Source organism: Pocillopora damicornis, chromosome 10, assembly GCF_964200805.1.
Source record: "Pocillopora damicornis chromosome 10, jaPocDami1.2, whole genome shotgun sequence".
NCBI classification, from domain to species: domain Eukaryota; kingdom Metazoa; phylum Cnidaria; class Anthozoa; order Scleractinia; family Pocilloporidae; genus Pocillopora; species Pocillopora damicornis.
In genome coordinates this window covers 15,459,569-15,472,190 of record NC_142679.1, presented here as the reverse complement: position 1 = coordinate 15,472,190, position 12,622 = coordinate 15,459,569, and the positions used below count along the sequence as shown (strand labels likewise).

At 41.6% G+C, this 12,622-nt stretch overlaps 1 protein-coding gene across 2 annotated transcripts in view; it reads left to right on the top strand.

Annotated features, from left to right (window-relative positions):
• The window catches only part of LOC113672164 (3'-5' exoribonuclease HELZ2), a 28,540-nt gene that overhangs the window by 10,519 nt on the left and 5,399 nt on the right, over positions 1–12,622 (top strand). For both annotated transcript variants that reach the window (XR_016180638.1, XM_089185681.1), the window contains exons 14-27: positions 432–479; positions 584–658; positions 1,218–1,562; positions 1,701–1,861; positions 2,185–2,422; positions 2,698–2,866; positions 2,972–3,182; positions 4,501–4,635; positions 4,892–5,496; positions 5,748–6,189; positions 6,313–6,906; positions 7,156–7,575; positions 7,680–7,755; positions 8,395–12,619. Coding sequence is in view for 1 of the 2 variants with exons in the window: in XM_089185681.1 (XP_089041807.1) it covers positions 432–479; positions 584–658; positions 1,218–1,562; positions 1,701–1,861; positions 2,185–2,422; positions 2,698–2,866; positions 2,972–3,182; positions 4,501–4,635; positions 4,892–5,496; positions 5,748–6,189; positions 6,313–6,906; positions 7,156–7,575; positions 7,680–7,755; positions 8,395–12,619 (7,744 nt within the window). In the remaining variant the exon portion in view is untranslated. The remainder of the gene's footprint in view (positions 1–431; positions 480–583; positions 659–1,217; positions 1,563–1,700; positions 1,862–2,184; positions 2,423–2,697; positions 2,867–2,971; positions 3,183–4,500; positions 4,636–4,891; positions 5,497–5,747; positions 6,190–6,312; positions 6,907–7,155; positions 7,576–7,679; positions 7,756–8,394; positions 12,620–12,622) is intronic.

Sequence of the window (12,622 nt, the reverse complement as noted above, 5' to 3'; positions counted from 1 at the left end):
GATTGTCGTTGCTGTTTTTGTTGTTGTCTTCGTCGTTACGAGTGGAGATGATAACTAAACTACCCTTCATAATTGATGTTATTTAATGGGCCTCTGTCATAAATGGCAGGACTATGAGTTATTGGCATTCTTTAATGTGCGTGTATATAAGCCCTCCTAGCCTTGTTAAAATGTCAGTGAAACCCTAACAGAGCTGGCCAACCGATGATTCCATTCCGACTTGAGATACATACCCGACTTACCGTTTTATCCTCTCTACCCTCAGTAGAGGAGCCAGAAGCACTCTTTATTCTTCTCAGTTGATACTAACTTCCTTTGCTGTTTTGTTTGGTTACTTTGGGTCAAAGGGTTTGTGGAATTGCGTATAGCGAGGTATTTAGGGTAAAACAGCATCAATAGAATTTAGTGGCTCTCATTTTTTTAACTTCAAGGGGCGCTGAGAGCCGGACACCTCCTTCCATCAGCTGCGCCTGTGAAACGTATGAAGGACCTTTTTTTTTACTTATTCGTGAAATTAGTTCTCGCTCTCTCACGCACTTTGTTACCAAAGGGTTATAAAGAAAGCTCATATTCTATTTTCTAGATTCTGCTTTCCCAGAGCGGAAAAAGAGACGAAGAATAAGAAATAAAACAAGAACTTTGAGGGCTGCAAGAGAAGGTAAATCGTTTCCCCTCTCTCCCCCTGTTTCACGCTTGTCTCTCTCCGTATCTCCTTCAGACGCCTCTCTTAAGCTTCTCTCCTAATCGCATTTTAAAGCAACGTGTGTATAGCTTTTGCTGGTGTGCAGTGCATTCCCTCTTGGGCACCATATCCGTTTCTTGATCTCTTCAGTTAAAATTAGTTCTGTTTCAGTTCGGGCCATAACCATTTCTGGATATCGTTTTCGAGCTTTGTGATTGGGTGAGATCAAAACCAAAACAAAGCAAATTTGGCCGAGAGGTGCTGGAAACAAGAAGAAGCTGATTTTTTTTTTGTGGCGGCCATGTTGTAAGTATCTTACGTCATCGCCACCACCATCAGTTCTTTGCTTGTTGTGTGTAATTGCTTGTCTTCTGTAATTTTGTAAGGTTTCATGGGATATGGGTTGGGAACAATGTCGTTAGGGCTCGAACATAGTAATGAATGAGTTTCCTCGAGGTCCCACTGCGACATTCATGTTGGTGACATCATCAAGTATCCAGAAATGGTTATGACCCGGACTGTGTTTTCATTGTAGCTGACGATTCTGATGCAAGCAGCGTTTGTAGCATTAGTACCTGCCCTGGTGATTTGGGTTATGCAACGAAGGCCACGTGCCGCCCCAAAATGCCCACTTTTGAGGAAAGTGATCAAGGCTTTGTCAGCGATGTACCGAAATCATCAACGTCTCCGTCATCGAAAGCGAAAGGGAAATCACCAAATAAAGAAACCAGTGGAATCCGGCCAAGACCACCTGGTATTTATACTGCCTACCGTCTGTGCAAGTACTCTGATCGACCAGAACTCTGTTGGCAAGGCAAGCTTTGTACCTACGCGCATAGTGAAGCTGAAAGAAAGGCTTGGGAAGACGACTTCAAAAAAAGTAAGTACCTTCAATCAATTTTTTCTCCTTACTAGAGTTTTCCTGGAAAAGTCTTGATAACCAACGATTCATTGGGTAGTTGTTTTGTTGGTTTTTGTAGTCACACTCCCAAATAAATTTAAATCGATGTATTTTTAGGTAAAAGGAAACCAACTGCTAGCAGGAAAAATACTCGAAAGAATAAAGATACTGGGGTCACTTCTACTCCACCAAAGGACTTTCGTAAAGCTGTTAGGAGAGAAGGAATAACCACAAAGACAACTCGAGCAGATGAGCGTCCGGTTGCTGTTTCTGACGAGGTTGTTAATATTATTGTCAGTGCTTGTCATTAGTAAAGTCGAGTCTTAAATGATCTTATCGTGTGCTTACGGGGTGGTAGAATATTTCCAAAAGTCACGCCCACTAACATGCAGTTACGTGCGCCGTCACAAGTTCAAAAGTTCCTGGATAGCGTCCTCTTTAGCTCAGCAGTAAGAATTTTTAGAAGTTCAGTCTGTATGGGGTTTCCATTCCTCACCCGAACTCCAAACATTTGGACGTTACGTTACGCTCATGACAAAGTAGTTCAAAATGCTTTCGATACATTGGAAAATCATATGTTGCTCCTGTTTTCTTTTTTTAGCCTAAAGACTCTCAAGAGACTGCTGCGACGTCTGACGACTGGATTCTGGTGTCACGGGCGGCCAAAAAATCCTCTAAAGGACAGAAGGATAAAGTTCGTCCTGCCCCATTGAATTTTTATGGTACCTATCGCCTCTGCCGTCACTATCTTGCACGGCAATGGTGTCCTTCGGGAGACCACTGCTGTTTTGCACATGGTGAAACCGAGAGAGCTGCATGGGAAGAGGAAAGGAAGAAACGTAGGTCGCTATATAGCCACCATTATTGATTGGACTGACGTTTTTTAACTCTTGTGGAATTAAAATAACTTTTTCAATCTCTAGGAGTCTTAAGTTTTCAGCGAAGATTACGAAAATTGATCAACCAATGAAAAACAACTGAACTATTCTGTCATAATATTTTAAATGTAAATCAACGTTATTCAGTAGCGCACTTACTGCGTGCTAGCTGGTTCTTCAAAGTCGTTGTAGTATTTTCAACTCACGTGCAACTGGAGGCCTTTTTTGTTATTCAGGATTTCGTAAACCAACTACGTCCAAAAGTAAGAGCCAAACTGCAAAGAAAAAGAGGAACAAAACAAGTGTCAGCTCTGCACTTAAAGAATGGAGAAAAGAGTTCAGAGGACAATGTCGAGCTCCCTTACGAATTCCTAAAAAAGGCAAACAGTACCTAATGTGCCCTGAGTAAGTCTTTTACCTACGTTATTTATATATCATCATCATGAATATATTTGTCAATCTCTTTAAGATAGAAATTAGTCAAACTTTTCTCTTTCTAAATGACTTCAGGTGGAGGAAAGGCTCCTGCAAACTTGACAGAAAATGTACGTTAGCACATGGTGAGAAAGAGCTAACAGCTTGGAATGAGCATTTGAAAAAAATGGAGATGAGAATGGAAAGGAAAAAAGAGGAGGAAACGGAAAAGGCAGAGGAAAAAGGTGAAGAATCAATGACCAGTTCAACGATAAATGATGATAAGCGGCCAGCTACTACTTACAAGGTTGGTAAAGATTCATTTAACGCGTGTGTTACTTAATGTTGTTCAATGAGAGTTCTAAGGTGGTAATGTTATATACGGTGTTGGGCGTCCATGAAAATGCCATGAAAAATTTATTGCCCAAGCATAACATATTAAGGTGGCTCGATAGGGTTTTTTGACTGCGCGAGATCTGGTCCCCAACATGGCGCGAGCCATAAAAATGTCGCTAAGCAAAACCATTATGGCGGCCCGATACGACCGCACGATTCATATCAACTATGAAAGAGGTGGTTAAAAAATATATATCCACATTATGGACTCTGAGAATTCCAGCAACGACACATAAAGTATTTCTAGGCCTTTTACGCCTGAAAAAGGCCAACACAACACCCGCGGCGCGTTCGGTCGCTTCGAGAAGACCTCAAAAATAAAGAAAAGAGGGGAGAATCGTTAAGTAAAGGCTACAAATTTGGTTAGCCAAGCGAAAACTGAATCACTAAGACGGCTGCGAGGAAAAAATTTCGATGATGCTCGCAAGGATTCCTCGAGATGAATCGCTTAAAGGTACGTACCTTATTATCTGGCACGGAGCAACTACAGAATACAGGGCCACTGATGTCCAGAGGGCTTGTGTTCGATGTCCAAGAATTCCGTAAGTCCGAAATAAACATGCCAAATGAATACTTGTTCGTACTCAATTCGAAAGTCTACGCATGCTCTGATCCTATCTTAGCGAATTTCTCTTCCATTTCGTAATGTTTTGCGACAAAGAAAATAGGGATCTTTCGAGTAAAATTTATCGCGTTTCCTTCAGTGGAATTTCCTAAGATTTGATGGACCATTAAGCATATTTGTGTCCTTCCTAGTGCCTGTTAATAAAAGAAACTCATAGGACCAAATATGAGATAGAGGAGGAAAACGAAAAATTGCAAATAGCAAGAAAACTGCCTTCGTAGCCCACATTTTTTTCGGCTTTCAAATGATCGGCAGGACAAATTTCCCAACTTGTGGAAATTTTGAGATATTTCAGTGCAGAAAATCAAAGACAAAGCCAAATTATCAGTGGGAAGCGCCTCCCTTCGTGGCCTTAGCGTAATAACGAAAATGACTTTCTTAATATTTACTACAGCAAACGATAGTTCGAACCTTGCTCATCCCTTTTTGATGGTTTAAATGACGTAGAGAAGCGAAAACATGAAAAATTTTCTCGAAAAACAATACGCTGGCGCGCGCGCCAATGTATAAGCAAAAACCCTATGGAGCCGCCTTAAGTAGTAAAATCTAATCTTTGAAATCTTATGTTTACGGGCAACTGGATGTTGTTCCGATTTTGTTCTAGGTTGAGGACTTAGTACCTAGTATACCAGGAGTGAATGTATCGTGTGATCCTCCCGATCTCGATGTCACGCTACAGGTACCTCTGAACAGCGAAGAAGAGACTCAATACCGCTGGAATTTGCGCATTCACTATGAGGTTAGACTTAAGAAAAGCTGGGCAAAGTGAATTAGATACTAATAAGTGGATGTTCCTTTCACCGTCTTTACTGAAGCCGCAGGTCAAATTGCACGGTTCGAAAGTACCAATTGTTGTCGAAATGATGAGATTGCTCTATTGCTTCATACTCAGAAGAAAATATCAGTAATTAAAGCATTCCCCATTTCCCTCCATTGAAAGGGTCATTGAAGTTTTTGTTTTGAAGTATCAATTTCTTTCTTTCACTTCCCCGTAGTCTAACGTCACTGGCCATCTACGGGACATAGTGCTCTTACCAAATTACCATAAATTCTATACGCTGTCGAGCGTGAAGTTTAGCTGCAAAGTGCCAAACGCCAATGGAACGCAGAGAACTGTGGAAATGTCGGACTCTGAGGAGATTCCTGACCAGTTCCACTACCCGGTTAAATCAAGTCTCCGACACCAGCAAGGTGTTTGTGACGTAGAAATTGCCGTATCATTTTCTACCTCTATTTTTGGAAACTTTGTGCAATTCCTGGTCCTTGACTTTGGTAGAGAGGCGCATCTTGCTGTGAAAATAATTGTCGAAGTTGGCAGCCAAGAGTTCTTGCAAGAATATAGCGAAGTGAAGTCAAAATTAAAGCCAGATTTACAGTTATGGGATGATGGATCTCGAGAAATTGTGAAGTTCGAGCCTAAATGCTCATCAGTGTTCAACAACGAGCATTTAATAGGAAAGTATGGGTTACCAAGTCATACGGATATTATTCCATGTCCCCTTCTTAATGGATCTCAAGGCTTGAGTAAGGAAAATTACAAAGACGTCATGCATCAGTTGTTATTTGTTGAGGAATTTTACATTCGCAAACATGTTGCAAGGTAAATTTGATTGACACTTGTTGTCCTTTGAACTTTTGATTGAAAAATTATGCTGTAAACGCTGGATAATATAAAAGTACTAGGCGGACGCTGCATGTCTTTTTATTCCCTGATTTCTTTGTTTATCTTGTGACTGGAAGATTTAGGCAGGAGTACGTGGTGCACATGTACGAAAAGTCTTAATAAAGTTCACTATTTTGATAATACTGACACACCTACGAAAATCTTGCTATATTTTTTTTATGTTGCAGTTACAACATTCAAGGTACAAATCTGCACGCCTCAAAGTTTGTCGTAAAGAGGGATGAGTTGCTATCAGCCCAAGAAGGATGGCTATATGGTTCCTTTCATGTCACACGCCCAATAACACCTGATGATGCAGATGGAAGACTTTTGTTGAGGAATCTTTTCGCAAGCTTTGGATCAGTGCTCATATCACAAAGTCATATCCCAAATTCCATGATTTACGAAGCGTTGGTAGAGTCTGTGGAGGAAAGTCGGGTCATATTAAAGCTTCCTACACGATTCTGCGGAGATCTGGGGCTGAAGGATAGCAGTGAAATAACAGTAGATATTCAGTTTCAAATCAACAGGCTTCCGCTGTGCGAGATGCACGATGCCATTGACAGATTAGGACCACAGCACATACGAATATTGTTTCCGGCCTTTAGCAGGGTCGTTCAAGAGGAGAAGGTAAGCCCTCACCTATGTTGCAATATTAGTGATACAGCGGAACTCTTCAGAAAGGAGAACAGTGAGGCTATAAGCATTAATCAGTTTTCGACATTTATGAAATGTATAATTTGTAATTTTCAGATTCTTCCTCTTCCATGGATTCTTGATCCAAAGTTAAATGAAGATCAAAAGGAAATTATTAGGAGAATTGCAGCGCCATCTTCAGACGCCCCTCCCCTCGTCGTGTTCGGTCCATTTGGTACAGGGAAAACATTTGCCTTGAATCAGGCCGTGCGGCGAATCGCCGTGAACCGTAACAACCGTGTTCTCATCTGCACTCACTCAAACAGCGCTGCAGACATACACGTAGAACTGCTAGATGAATATCTTAAAGAACAGAATGGCATATCTGCTTCCAGACCTTTACGAATTTACACACCATTGCGTAAACTCTCAACAGTTTCCACCATAGTGAAGGAGTATTGTCTGATCGCAGACAAAGGCGAACCAACAGAGGCCTTTAGACTTCCAGCTCGTGATGATGTGCTATCTCATCGAGTCATAGTGACAACACTGGGAATGTCTCGAGCTCTTTTCGACATGGAGCTCCATCGGGGCTTCTTTTCGCATATATTAATTGATGAGGCAGCCCAGGCATTGGAAACCGAAACTCTCACTCCTATCACTCTCGCAGGGAACGATACCAAAGTAGTTTTCACCGGGGATCACATGCAGGTGTGAAGTTGCTTTCCGATTTGAAATGTCTTTTGAAGAGTTTTTCATCCCAATTTGCTGTACCTTTACTCAATAGTACTACAACCTTACTTTCTTCTAACTTGAAAGTACCTCTTGCTTAATGAACCTCTTACAAAATATATTCATAAAATCTATAAAATTTTCGGAATAAAATAAACTCGAGGAAGTATCGTGCCATTGTTACTACGTCTTTGTGATCTAATCCTGATTACCTTTAATTTCTTGCAGATGAGCCCTGATGTATTTTCTCCTGAAGCAAAGAATTGGGGATTTCAAACTTCACTACAAGAACGACTATTTTACGAATACAAACAACTTCAAGCGGAGGAAACGTTTGACTCGAATTTAATCTTTTTAACAGAAAATTACAGGTCGAACGAACAGCTTTTACAATTGGCGTCCGACATGTTCTACGGTGGTAAGCTTTCTGCGGGAAGCAACCAGCCTCTGCATCCTTCCTTTGGACCATTCATGTTCTTCTGTGCTCTTGGCAAAGAAGAGATGGAGGCGAACCATTTTTCATTTCGCAATCTGGCTGAAGTAAGCGAAATAGTAAGGCGAGTCCGAGAACTTGCGGATAGCTGGCCTGAGGAATGGGGAGCAAAAGACCTCAAACAAGTTGCAGTGGTGTCTTCATATCATTACCAGGTATTAATTGAACCGAAAAAAGTTTCCTTCGTAATAGATGCCCAAGGTTATCACTTACGTAAAACATGTAGCACAACTGAAATATTAATTTCTTCTTCCAATAGGTGAAAACAATTCGAGATGCACTAAGAAAAAATGTTCTCGGACAAGTTGATGTGGAGACTATAGAAAATGTTCAAGGTAGGCGAACATTGTTTTCCGACAAAGATAGTAATTTTTGTCTTGTCACCACGCTCGCTTTTTTGGTGACCCACCAAGAGATCTTCGTGGAATATGAGCGCTGGTGACCGGAATCCGAAGGGCTGAGGTTCAATTCCTCATCGGTACCCAAGGTGTTTTCGTTGTCTCCCGTTCATGACGAGACGATAACGCATATTTCTTCATATCTCCGTGTTATTGCTAGTTGTTTTTATATTTCTCGTTTAACTCATAGAAAATCCACAAACGGTTCACAACCACACGGAGGAATATGGGAAGACGACGCTAAAAAATCGGGCCTTTTCCATTGTTCGATGATTATCGAAGAACCAAAAGTTTGAATTGTTTGAATTTATGTTTGAATTTTTGTCATTTTCTGCTGCGTCTCGCCAGTTTCAGTTCTTCATTGAAACTTCTTGCACGTGCATAGCAATTCTGTGACTCATCGCAGAAATAAGGAGCTAACTTATTATAAATTGGTCTTTTAAAGCATACACGTGACTCTCTTTCTTTGAAAGCAAAATGTGTAATATATAGTACTCTCGCCTATTCTGATATTGGCAGTTTAATATTTTTGCACTTTGTCTCGCCCATGACTTTTTCCATAATTTTTTTTGATAGGAAAACAATTCCGTGCACTCTTTGTCAGCACAGTTCGAACGTTTCACACTTACAAAGAGTTTCATGATTGCGAAGCTAATGGAGATGAAAGACCTTACATGTATTTCCTGTCGGATCCAAAGCTTCTTAACACAGCTCTTACACGTGCCAAATCCCTCATCGTAGTCGTTGGGGATCCATTTTCACTGAGAACCATTGGTGACTGCCAAGCTGTATGGGAGGAGTTTATAGAAAGATGCAGTGACATGGGAAAACTTTTTGGTGTCGAACACAACGATCTCGAAGAAGCCATCTCACAGAGTGGTCTTAACATTAATGCCGCGGTGTTTGTGCCAAGTGGATCTACAGACATTCGAAATTCGGCTCCATCCGGGGATGAGAAAACCAACCGTAAACCTCAGGATGTCAGAAAAACATTCTTCACAAAATCGTCCTTAGCACCATCTCAGAGTCAACTGGATAAAAACAGAGGAAACGAAATTAGTTTCTCAGTCGAGAGTAAGCGTCCAGAAACTGGCGGGAGGAAGAGCACAGTAAATGATCACCCCAACTTAGAGGATAGCGAACCTGAATGGACATCTGAATCAGACGATGCAGGAGACGAATTGACCGAAAGTGACGATCTTGGTAATGCTGATGACTTTGCTGAATATGGGAATGTGGATGAAACTGTTCCTCCAAAGGACATGGATGAGATAATTCTCGCCTTGAAAGCTAAATGTGAAGAGAAAGCACTCAAAAAGAATTCTCAAGACCAGGCAAAGAGCAAAGAAAATGATTTGAAGGTAGATGATGCTGAAAGAAATACCCAATGCTTTGTCGAACGTTTTGATTCTAATACTGCAGGAGACAGGGTTATTCACGAAGATTACAACATAAGAAACAAAGGTGGTATAACAAAGGTCTTCCTTGAGAACATGACATTCAGGTATAGAGAGCGTACAGAGCGATTAATCCGACCGCCTAAAGTGAAAGAACAAGAAAGCTTTCAGCCGGAGTATGTTGATCGTTTACTACGAGACCAACCACATCTATACCAGCAATGCAAACTGCGCATTACAAAAGACCGAAGAAGAATAACTTATGGAGAGATTCAAGATAACGAAACTGAAGATGTTTTGATCGAGGGAAATACTAGACAAAGTTTTGATAGAGACACCGTCGTAATTGAACTGACTAACCCGCCTTTCATTGAAGAGCCTGCTCCTCACGATTATCGGGAAGGACTGAAAGGAAAAATTATTGGTACCAAGAACCATGCGATCAATTTCCGTGAACGCCAGTTTGTATGTACAATTGCCAGGGGAAATCCCAAGTTGATGTGCCCGATCAATGGATCGATGACGCCCATGGCAATCCTGACGGATGAATCCTTTAACGGAGTTCCGATTTACAAAAAAATTCCACCAGAATCTGGAGAGAGACCAGTGTGTGTAGAAAGATTACCACTCAAAGAGGCGCTGAGTGGTAAATATCTCTTTGTTGTGCAGTATTTGCAATGGAAACGCACATTTCCTCACCCACTTGGGATAGCGACTAAAAAGATTCCTCGAGGCCACAATCTTGATTATTCACTCAAAATTCTCAATTTTGAGTTTATGGTCAAAGAAAATTTTCCTGATCATGTTATTTCTGAGACGAAACGACAAGTCTCAAAATGGACGAGAATCCCTGATTATGAAAGGAAAAGCCGCCAGCCCGTTCTAAATGCATTTACTATCGATCCTCCTGGAAGTAGAGCTTTAGATGATGCCATGACCGTAGAAACTTTGGAAAATGGTACAAAAGTGGGAATTCACATTGCTGATGTGTCTTACTTCGTAAAGCGCGGAAGTAAGGTAGATGTCGAGGCAGAGAAAAGAGGCACCTCTCACTACAAAGGGCATCCTAATGGCGAGGCATTGATGCTTCCGGAAGGATTAAGCTACGATATATGCAGTTTGCTTCCAAACAAAGAAAGGCTTGCTGTTTCCATCTACATAGATTTGGATAGAGATGGTCTTGTCCAGAGAGAAGAGCAGCTTAATTTTTGCCGCACAATCGTACGATCACAGTGCCGTCTGTCATATGCTGAGGCTCAAAGAATCATTATGGAAGAACCTATCGCTAGGCCTGAAGTAACATCAGAGATCAGAGAAAGTATTAAAACCTTGAGTGATGTGGCCCAGAAGAGGAGGAAAGTGCGTCTTGCTGACGGTTCTTTTTATCATTTTGACTACGCAGACAGAAAAGAAGACCTTGAGGCTCATGAGCTGGTTGAAGAAATGATGATCCTGGCCAACGCGTCGGTTGCCAAATATCTCATTGGAAAGAAAGAGAAGCTGCTCCCATTACGAGTTCAACCTCCACCAAAGACGCGCAAATTTAACGCGTGGCGGGAAAGGTTTGGAAATTTTGCTAAGCTCTCTCTCTCACTGAGGAAACATCTGGTCCAAGATGTTGATTGTGTAGAAAATTTCCTTGTGCCGATCTCTACATGGAAGTACATCAGAAAGGCCTGTTGCAAAAGGGACTATAGGAAGTTAAAGCAGTTAATCTGCAATGATAACCTCTATCCACAACTCTCAGTGGCGCGCTCCTCTTTGAATGCTGTTGCAAGGGTGGCCGAAGATGTCAAAGCAGCTGATGTCCCTTTAAATCAGAGACGCCACTGGTCTTTGAACGTGATGGAATTCACTCGTTTCACCTCTCCAATCCGGCGTTACCTCGACATTGAAGTTCATCGTTTGTTGCTTGAGGAAGAAGGGAAAGAGCTAGAGTCAGAGGATCTTTCTGAGCTAATTCGCCGATGTTCGTTTTTGTCAGAACAGTCGAGCGAGTTTCAGAAAGATTTTGGTCGAGTTCGCTTTGCTTTTGATCTTAAAAGTGCACCTTACAGAACCACCGCAGTCGTTAAAGACATCGGGTGGGATTTCATTCAGCTAAAGCTTCTATCTGAAGCAGACGAATATTACTCTTCCAATGAGAACAAGGTTAGGGTTAGTGACTTGGGACCGATTGAGCAACCAATGGTGAGTGATTCGTCTTCATGCATTGAACTGAGCTGGAAGTTAAGACTTTACGATGCATCAACTGCAAATATGAAGCAGGCAAGTCGAATGACGGATCAACAAGAACATCTCCGTCAAGACAAAATGAATATTGAGGCTTTTTTGCCTAAAGAACTAGACCTCTCAAACGCTGCCCACAACATCCCTGGATTTCTTTGGTTTAAAGTGTTGGAAGCTGTCAAAGAAGATAACTGTATGAGGTTGAGTAGCTTATTAGAGGAGGTTCACAACTGTATCGAAATTGGAGAGGATAGTGAAGAGAGGCCAATAGTGGCAGAAGGAAACGAATGTGATGGTGATGATGACGACGATGACTATTTTTTCGAAAATGATGATGACGGTGATGATCACGAAAGCGACTCTGGGAGTAACAGTAAAGACATCGATGATCCAAAAGCTTTTAGTGGCGAAGAAGATATGGTGTTACACTTTATTCACGCAAAGCTGATGTTAAAAGTCTCTGACGTAGTTGAAGTACAACTCTCAGCCAACGAAATGGGACCTCTCATGTTACCTGACATTCAGGTCCTTGAATTAGCCCCTAGTGTCCAACTCTGCCTCGAGCACAGAAAGCATACCGATAAGTGTTTTGCAGAAGTTGCATCAGAGAAGGCATCGCTGGTGCGCTATCGAAGTGTAGAGAGGTATATGATTCTATGGAAACCTTTGCTGATAATGGAAGCTGCAACGAACGCTGTATCAAATGATGACAGTTTGGTTCTGCAAAACATCAAAGTAACATGGAGGATGGATGAGAGCGGCAAATTAGTTGGATCTTTTAAGCTGTACAAAACATTCGCTGAGACCAGGAAGATAGAAATTTTTTCAGGGGACTACGCATGTGTTAGGGTTCCTTATCAAGCTTCCTTATCCAGCAGCTTTTCTGAGATGCTTCCACATCTGGCAGACGAACACTATACAGCATCCTCTGGGTATTCCGCTTTGTACAACAGCGCTCACGAGGCAAAAAATGCTGATAACAGAAAAAGTTTAACCCGGGAGAGGAAATCAGTGGAACGGTATTTTGTCTGTCACTGCGTCTTCACTAAAGCAGAAAGTTCTCTCAAATTTACCCTCCAGCTGTTTCAATCGTCAATGAAAACTCCTGAAGGACTCATGAAAGGCGAGACTAGAATTTGCACCGTGGAAGTTATAAAACAAACTATCCCTTGCAGGTA